Source organism: Echinops telfairi, unplaced genomic scaffold, assembly GCF_000313985.2.
Source record: "Echinops telfairi isolate 266 unplaced genomic scaffold, ASM31398v2 ScPeMD7_7469;HRSCAF=8507_1, whole genome shotgun sequence".
In the NCBI taxonomy this organism is placed as follows: Eukaryota; Metazoa; Chordata; class Mammalia; order Afrosoricida; family Tenrecidae; genus Echinops; species Echinops telfairi.
This window is the reverse complement of record NW_022111373.1, coordinates 36,642,669-36,652,509: the sequence shown is the minus strand read 5'-3', so window position 1 is coordinate 36,652,509 and position 9,841 is coordinate 36,642,669. Positions and strand designations below refer to the sequence as shown.

Below are 9,841 nucleotides of genomic sequence, written 5' to 3'. Positions count from 1 at the left end.
GAGCAGAGGGCGGCGGCGGCGGCACCAGCTGCAACAGCGAGGCTTCTTCTGGCTCGGGCGGTTACGCGGCTCCTTGGAGAGAAGGTGGCCCATATAGAAGGCCCCGGGGACGGGCTCGGGGACCGGGTGGCAGGGAGACCCGAACGGCGGGCTCCCGGTAGCAGGGCAGGCCGCTGGCTGGCTGGGCCTCCGACCCGCGGCAGGTCGCCCGCCCAGCACACACACGGACACGGACACACGCGACGCTGGGAGGTGGGCGTCAGCAGCTGGCGCCCCACGGGGCTACATGCTTTGCCCAGGGAAGCCGGGAGAATGACGGGGGCGAGCTTTGGGGGGGCGAGGGCGAGCCTGCCGGCTGAGAGACTCAATCCGGGCCCAGCGGCTCGGTCAGTCTGTGGTGGCGGGGGCAGCGCCGGGTCCCGTGCGGACCATTTTAACTGCGGCTCCGCCGGCGGCGCGCGCGCCCGCGACTTGGCTCCGCGGCTCGAGAGCGAGCAGTGGCCCCCAGGAGGGGGTGGAGCCAGCTGCGGCTGCGCGCTCCGCGCCGGAACGCCGGCGCGCCGGGGCTCACCGGGGCCCGCGCGCGGCTCGGGGACGGCTGGCGAAGGTGCGCGGCGCGGCTCGCGCTCCTCACTGCCGGCGCCCCAGGTTTCGTGGAGGCCGCTGTGCCCCCGCCTTTCTGGGACGGGAGGAGACGCTTCCGAGCCAGCTGTGTGACATCCGTTTGCAGTCGCGCTGACGTCTCGAGGTGTAAGTTCAAGAGCTGCCATTGGCCAGGAGCTGCTCGGCTCCCCTCCCCTCCGCCCCCAGAGTTGGAGACCGAGCCTCCCCCCCCAGCCGTAAACCAGATCCAGTTGCAAGGGCTGCTCAGGGCCCTGTAGGTGATGTGGACCCTTTCCGGCTCGGGAGGGGCTGATTAGTTGTGTCATCACATGCTTCCCCACTTGTTCTCATGCTGGTGGCGCAGTAGTAACTTTCCATAACTTCTTTCAAAATGAAAACACATACCAAGTTATTTGTACACAACTGAGAAACCCTTTCTCAACCCAGTGAGTCAGCCATTCCGACCTACAGGATATAAATGACTTTATTGTCTGCATCCTCAGAATCCCATCCATATATATTATTAAAAGATTGCGCAGCCCGTTTCGGGTGGTTCTTGGGTTTGACAAAATGAGTCTGTAGACAAATAACACTGCAGATGTTTTGTTATCATGAGAGCAAAGAGCTTGCAGTAATCCCAATACCTGATCTTGAGAAAGGTTGGGAAGAAATTTGAGGAGGCTTTAAATTTTGGGGGGGTGAAGAGCCAAGGGGATGAGAAGAGACAATACAGGTAGGCCCCTGAGAAGATAGGATCTGCGTCTTCCTGGCAATTGAAGGTAATGAAGAAAGATTAGATACAGATTGGTGGAGGTTTCTGGCAAGAGGTTGACAAACTCCTTTCGGGTTGTTTGTCTTTGAGTGGAACCTAAGTGAGTCACCTGTGAGTGTTAGAAGATGTGGCCAACGTTTTGAAAAGCTCTTAAGGAGAACTTGAAATAGGGGACTGAGGAAGTAGTACTGCAAGATTGAAAACCCATCCCAACATAGAGAGACCAATGTTGATCCCTTCCCTAAGTAACTCCCACAGAGGCCAGCTGCACCCATCCTTCACCCACATATGCTGTGAAAACTTTGCTAATGCTGTCAGAAATGACTTTTTTTAAAGGCCTGCCACACTTGCTCCTTTCACTTTGATCACCAGTTATCCTGGAGTGAATTTTGACTCAAAATGATTACCCAGGTGTGCCCTAGGAGAACTGGGCTCCATAGGTTTTCAGTGGCTGGGTTGTTTTATTTTTTTAAGTAGGTCTCCAGGCCAGTCTTCTAAGGCCTCTTGATGGACTCTAACTTTCAACCTTAACTTTCGACTCAATGGCACCTAACCACAGCAACAATCAAAAGATTGGCACTTCAAATCCACCCAGAGGTGCCTTGGGAGAAAACCATCTACTTGCGAAAAATCAGTCAGAGTATACCGGATGGCAGTGATTTGTTTTTCTGTTTTTGGAGTGTGGTTTTGTTTGACTTAAAGGCAAAGGTCAGTTAAAGGACTGAATGTACCCCTTCTCACTGCCATCAAGTCAGTGCTGACTCACAGCAACCAAGACTGTAAATTTATGGTTTCAAACTGCCAACAATGTACCAGTTGTTCAGTATCACATGCAGTGCCCCAAACACAGCCCCCTACAGATATTATCCACACAGCTTTCATCACTATTTCTGTAGAGGTACCTCCCAGAGCCCCACACCTCCACTGATAGGTAAGGTAAGGAATGTCAGGGCTTGCCAAAGACCCTGCGACAAACCCTTTGCAAGCTCTACCCAACTATCTTTTGAGCAAAGGGTAAGATTGCTCTAGGTTTTTTCATTACTTTTTCTGTATCAAAATTAAGGATCCATAGGTTTCATAGAAGTTAAACATACCTTTGAAACCCAGCAATTCCACTTCTAAGTATTTACCCCGGAGAAGTCAAGGTATATGAAGGTGTCTCAAACAGTCCTTAGAACAATGGAATTAAAAGATAATGCAGTTTTTTCACGCAACTTTTAGAAGCCCCCTTTTATATCAGGGAAAGACTCATACAAAAACATCCTAACAGCTTTACTCATGATTACTCCAAATGGCAAACAGCCCAAATCCTGTTTGTCAGTAGGAGAATGGATTCATCAGAATGGACAGTTAACTAATTGCATTCTTTACATGGAATAAAATACATACAGAATACTGCTAAGCAATACAATGAATTACTGATTCTCAAAACAACTTGGATGAACCTCAAAAAGTGTATGTTGAATGAAAATACCCTTACACATGGGAATCTGATTCCATTTATATGAAAGACTAGAGCAGCCAAAATTAAGCTATGATGACAAAAACCAGAAGAGCAGTTGTCTGTGGGGCATGCCTTTAGGAAGAGACATTAACTTGGAAGAGACACTGGGTGCTCATTATTGGGTTACATAGGTGTATGCATTTGTCAAAACTTGTGACATAGTACTCTTAAGTTCTGTTCATTCCACTGTATGTAAATTTCACATAAAAATAGTGAAATCCAGTTAATGTCCACATCCCAAAGTGTTTGGGGCATATGATGTGTAGTGTTAATTTATTTTGAAGTATATTGTTTGTAAAGTGGGTTGATAGATGACTAATGAATGAATACTAAGGCAAATATAGCCAACTGTTAATTGTAGAATCTAGGTGTTGAGTAAATGGATTGTTCGCTGCAATATTGTCAACTTCTGTGGTTTGAAATTTTTGTAATAAAATACTGGAGTAAAAACATTTGAGTCCATAATTTTAATTGCAATCTCTTCCTATAGTATAGACCCTTAGACTTTTTTCTTTAATTGGAGACATACATATCAGGAAGCAGTCTGATAACTGCTGTCACGTAAGCACTGAACTAATCAAACGGTTGTTGGTTCAAACTTACAAGCCACTCGTTGGAAAGCAGTTGAGGCTATCTGCTCCCATAAAGATTTACAGCCTCCAAAACCCTACACTAAGGTCACTATGAGTCAGAATCTACTTGATGGCCATGGATTTGGGTTTGAAAGGGGAGGATGGTTATATAAATAAATCAACTCCAGGCAGGTGACTTTTACCTTATTCTTCCTTTGTGCTACCACTTGTCTGACAGTTTGTCAAACTGGTAGCTTACATGTGTCATGATGCTAGAAATGATGTCACAAGTATTTCAAAGACTAGTAGGGTCACCCAAAGTGAACAGGTTTCAGCAGAGCTTTCAGACAACAGACTGAATAAGGAATGGGCTGGCCACTTAGGAGGAATTAGCCATTGAAAGCCTTTGGATGGCATCAAAAAATTGTCAGATACTAAAAACCTAATGAATAGAAGAACGTTGTCAAGATGGGATGAAACAGTGGCTATAACAAGGGACTCAAACAAAGGAACAGTAGAGGGGTGGGGGCATGTACATAGAAGCCCTGTAAGTCAGAACTGACTTGAAGGCACCTAACAACAGCTTCCTTTGTGCTTGTTGTTAAGTACCATCAAGTGGGTAAAGACCCCTAGCAACCATATGCACAACAGAACAAAACCCTCCCCTGTCCCGGCCCCCCTCACTGTAATGCATGTACCTTATCCCACTGTTACAGCTACTGTGGGGTCCATCTCCTTCAGGGTCTTCCTCTTTTTCCCTGCCCCTCTGCTTAACTGACCATTATGTCCTTCTCCAAGGGCTGGTATCTCCCTATATGTCCAAAGTATGTAAGACAAGTCTTGCCATCTTTAACCTCTGGGAAGCATTCTGGCCCTACATGCCAGACCATGGCTTGGGTCAGGCATACCTCAAAGTAACAGCCTTGCATTTTAATACTCTAAAGAGGTCTTGTGCAGCAGATCTACCTAATGGATCACATGTTTTGATTGCTTGACTGCTGCTTCCTTGAGCATCGATTGTGGATCTAAGCAAGACAAGATCCTTGACAACTTCAAGGATGTTATCGATGGTCTAGGGAGGATTTTGGTCTTCTTTGCATTGAGTTGGAATCCATACTGAAGACTGTAATCCTTGATATCAGCAAGTGCTTCCAGTCTCCCTTTCAGCAATCAAGGTTGTGTCATCTGGATATATGTCACATTCTTCATATAAGGCAGATTCTCTGATGATTTGCACAACATACAGGTTGAACAAGTATGGTAAGAGGACACAACCCTGGTGCATACCTTCCCTGATTTTAAACCATGCAGGGAGATGAACATAGAGAGGGGGCCAGCTTCCAGAATATTTCATTATAAGATTTGACTTTGTCTTCTCAAGTTGCCCTTTGGTCTCTTTGCAGAACATCCTCTTGATCCATGTACAAGATGAAGTGTTCTGGAATTCCCATTCTTCTCAAGGTTATCAGTCGTTGGTTATGATCCATAGTCAATGCCTAGGCATAGTCAATGAAACGCGGTAAACGTCTTTCTGTTAGCTCTCTGCTTTCAGCCAAGATCCATCTGACAGCAGCAGTGACATTCCTTATTCCACATCCTCTGCTGAATCCAGCCTGAACCTCTGGCAGCTCCCTGAAATGTACTGCTACAACTGTTCTTGGGTGACCTTAAGCAAAATTTTACTTGAATGTGATATCAGTGATACAGTGCTATAATTTGAGCATTCAGTTGGGTCACTTGCTTTGGAATGAGTACAAATACAGATCTCTTCCTGTCAGTTGGCCTACTAGCTATCTTCCGAATTTCATGGCATAGATGAGTAAATACTTCCAGAGCTTCATTAGCTTGTTGAAACATTTCAATTGGTAATCCATCAATATTTGCATCTTAGTTTTTGGCTAATGCTCTTAGTGCAGCTTGCATTTCTTCTTTCGGTACTGTTGGTTCTTGCTCATATGCTACCTCCTAAAATGGTTGGATATTGACTAGTTCTTTTTGGTACAATGACTCTGTGTATCCTTTCCATGTTCTTTTAATGTTTCCTGCATCATTCAATATTTTGTCCTTAGAATCTTTCAGTATTGCAACTTGAGGCTTGAATTTTTTCTTGAGTTCTTTCACTTTAAGGTATGCTTAAACTGTATTCTTTTTTTGGTTTTCTATCCCTAATTCTTTGAACATTTCATTATAATATTTGATTGTCTTTTCAAGCTGCCCTTCGAAATTTTTTATTCCACTATTAAAAATCATCATTTCTTTCATTTGTTTTAGCTACTCCACAATTAAGAGCAAGTTTCAAGGTTTCTTCTAACTTCCACTTTGATCTTCTCTTTCTTTCCTGTCTTTGTAATAATCTTTTGCTTTCTTCATGAATGATGTTCTTGATGTCCTCCCACAGTTCATCAAGTCTTCTGTCATAGTGTCCAATATGTCAAATCTGTTCTTGAGATGTTCTCTAATATTTAAATGCAAGACATTTCAAAATGTCTTTGTGTGATGTGGCAGTTACATAATTTCAGGTCAACTTGAAGATATAAAGACGTGTAGGAGTAGAGTTTAGCCTGTCAATCAGGTTGACATAATTGACTGAGTGCAAATGAGCTATAGCTCTCTGGAGGCTGGCCCCTCTCGGTCTCTCTGTTCACCTCCATGCTTGCTCGCCACCCTGAGTACTCCTGGATCCTTGTGATATTTTTCACTGACTTTGGATCCACACAGCTTTACACCCACCAGCCTGTGATCTTCCTGTATTCTATACCAGTGCATGTGGCTGCATGAGTCTGAAGAGGGACTTAGGGATTAGTATTGAACTTATGGACCTGAATTGGACTAGATGTGTTCTTGATATAAAGCTGGCTTTGTTTCTCTACTCAACCCAGCTCAGTACATATGACATGAAAACAATGACAGGGGCATTGCTCCACAACAATGGACATAGTATATTAATCTCATCTGTTTCCTGGAGGAAAATTGTTACCTACTGAGCCTAAATTGTTGCTAAGTAACAATCATGATGTGTTCCATCTCTTACTATTTAATACATATTCTCAAAAAGTACAACACAAATATTACATCCTTTTATTATACTACCTCTAAGGTCACAAAATAATAGTAAAAATCAAATTCACTGGTTTCCAATCTATTTGAGTAATCACTTGGCAGCTTTTAAAATTCTGATCCAGCTTTAGGCCTCTTCTTCAAACTTACCTCTGTACAAGAATAGTTTTGTTCTAATAATGTGGCACTCTATGATACTCAGCTCCCTAACACAATCACTGATGACAAAATGGGTGCATAAGTAAATGTGGTGAAGAAAGCTGATGGTGCCTGACTATCAAAAGTTATAGCATCTGGGGTCTTAAAGGCTTGGAGTTAAGCACACGGTCATTTAGCAAGGAAGCAACAAGGCCCACATGGAAGAAGCACAGCAGCCTGTGTGATCATGAAGTGTCAACAGGAAGAGGTAGCAGAAGTTCAAAACACACACATCTGAATCCAAATTGATATGAAAGGGAATGGATGTAGTGGAGACCCAAAGTCCACCAGCAAGGCAATGGGACGGTCCTTCTTATAAGGGCCCCACAGAAAGGAGGATAAATCCAGGGGGCAGTGTGCCACTGATGAACCACAGAACTATCCTCTAGTTCAGTGGTTCACAGCCTGTGGGTGGCAACCCCTTTGGGGATTGAACCACGGGCCGCCTAAGACCATTGGAAAACACGTATTCCCTATGGTCTTAGGAACTGAGACACCACTCCTCTATCTGTCTCCAGGCAGATACGCCAACATGCGAGTACCCAGCGTGAAGACTGTGACCCATGCTACACCATGCTGCAAGACAAAAGTTCACTTATTTCACAATATACAATTACATATTGCTTTTGTGATTCACTATGCTTTAATTATATTTAATTTGTAACAATGAAAATACATCCTGCATATGGTATATTTACATTACAATTCATAACAGTAGCAAAAATTCACAGTTATTAAGTAGCAACGAAAATAATTTTATCATTGGGAGTCACCACAAAATGAGGAACTGTATTAAAGGGTTGCAAAATTAGGAAGGTTGAGAACCACTGCTCTAGTCCTTTAAGATTTCCTCCCCTTACTGTTATGGCCCCTCTGAGATATACCTCATTGGTCATGTTAGACTTGCATATGTTCATTTGAACATTTAAGATAGTTTGGTACATGGTAGTGATACATGGTAAAGATACTGATGGGAGAAGGGTTCCCTGAGGATATGGAAGTGGGTGGGGACAATGGGACAGGAGAAGAGTTGATAGCATTGATGATTGTATAGCCCCACCCAATGGAATTGAAGAACAGAACTGTATGGGAAGGGAAGGGATGTATTGGAATGAGTAAGATATGTCAATAAAAATATTATTTGAAAATAAAAAGGTTAAAAAAAAGTTCTGATCCAGGGCCCCATCGTAAACTCACTTACTCTGACCCTGGTACTGATTTTAACAGGTTCCTCATGCTATTCCTACCCAGACAACCTGTACCATACAAATCTCTCAGAACTACAGATATAATCTAATTCTATTGACTGTGACTTAAAATGGTCCCCAAAAGTTACAGCACTGGTCTGCCCACAGCCAAGTCCTCAGCCATGAGCGGGTCATCCTTGGTTTAACTCTTGAACACTCGCCTCTTATAGTTCAATAAACTTTGGTTTCACACTTAAGAATTTTTCATATGCCCACCGCTTAATTTCAACACCCTCCCAGTTCTACCTCGAAAATTTATAAATTCCTTAAGCCTAAAATTGCTCCTAGCCTCTCTTCTCTTGACCCAAGTGTATGCTAGAGGATTTTTGCATATCTATAGATGAGTAAACAACTACTATTTGCACAACAGGAGCCCTGCTGGTGCAGTGGGTTAAACATTGAGCTGCCAATCAAAAGGTTGATTCACACCAACCGAGCACCCCCCAACCTACTTCCATAAGGAGGCTATAGAGCAGTTCTACTCTTCCTAGAGGGCCACTGAGTCAGATCACCTTGGCCAAAGTGAGGTTTGGGGTGAGGTTTATTGCTTCTAGACCCTGACAAACATGATAAATGTTCAGAAAACAATTCTAGGTAAAAGAGTTATACATTGTGATTGTATTCGTTGATAGCTTGGTTAGGGAGAAAAAGAAAAGTAGCCAGGACAGTCAGTAGCAGGTTTGGCCCTAAAGGGTCTGTGTTAGTGTTGCTGGAAGCTGGCCTGGCATTCACAGCTGGGGCTGAGTATTCTGTTGAACTTAAACAATCTCACAGGATGTACACATCAAACAAGCTTGCTCTGTGACCATAATGGGCAAGACAAAGCCAAGACTCCTTCATAATCATGCTTAAACAAAACAAATCACAAGAATTCTCTAAACTACAAAATGGTCAAACATTCTAACTAATATGAGTGACTGCTGCTGCTTAACCAATGATATTAGTGGCCTGTTGCATTTTATCTTGTAGATGACAATTATTAATATCATAGAATTAGTCTGCTTCCCAATAACACTTATTCCATGTCAGAGTGTTAAGCCTTCTCCGAAAGCATCCAACACATCCTTTAAGTCTTTTACAGTGCTTTTCCTGAGATGCCCACAGGTGGGGCTACTCTGCCTCCTTGTAACAAAATATTGAGCCCAACATTGTTCTCTTGTGTGTTGATGGTCATTTTTGCCTGGCAGACATTATCACTTGTTAAACAGGCTTCTCCTTTAATGTCACCACTGTGTCTAAAATTACTCACTTTCTCTTTCCCCATACCCTGATTCCTGCCCCCTTACTATCACATACATGGAAATCAGGGTATGGGAAAAGATAAAGGAAGTCATTTTAGACAGAGTAGTAACATTATTATCACATACCTAAGGACCCCTGTTGGCATAGGGGTTAGGTTTTGGGCTAGTAACCATAAGTTCAGAATTCAAATCCACCAACTGCTCCTTGGGAGAAAGATGAGACTTTCTACTCCCATGAAGAGTTACAGCCTTTTTTTGTTTGTGTTGTATTCCTCGTTTTTTGTTTGTTCATAGTAAAGTGTATCTCAGAGGAGTTATGTCAATGAAGGTCACCCTCTTGAAGCTGTGTTATATACTTTTCCATTTTTTGGTATATGAAACCCAGGATTGATGAACCTACTGGGACAGCAAGTAGAATAAGGGGATTTAGGGGAGGTGGGTAGATTGGTGGTACGGGGTTAAAAGGGAGACCATGTCAAGAAGACCGTGTAGAAAAAGAATGTTTGGAAACATTGTGGTACCAATTGTACATTATACTTGATGTGATTGAAACATGGCATAATGGCTGACCACCAGGTGGGGGAAGGAGAGGCTGGGGATGCCCTTAGGATCACTAGGTAGGGGGGTCTTTAGTGCCATGCAGCGGG

At 43.5% G+C, this 9,841-nt stretch overlaps 1 protein-coding gene across 1 annotated transcript in view; it reads right to left on the bottom strand.

Moving 5' to 3' along the window:
* FBXL17 (F-box and leucine rich repeat protein 17) overlaps positions 1-770 on the bottom strand; it is a 581,667-nt gene extending 580,897 nt beyond the window's left edge. The window contains exon 1 of the mRNA XM_004706643.2: positions 26-770. Within this exon, the coding sequence (XP_004706700.1) occupies positions 26-770 (745 nt within the window). The remainder of the gene's footprint in view (positions 1-25) is intronic.
* Between the last annotated feature and the right edge of the window lie 9,071 nt (positions 771-9,841).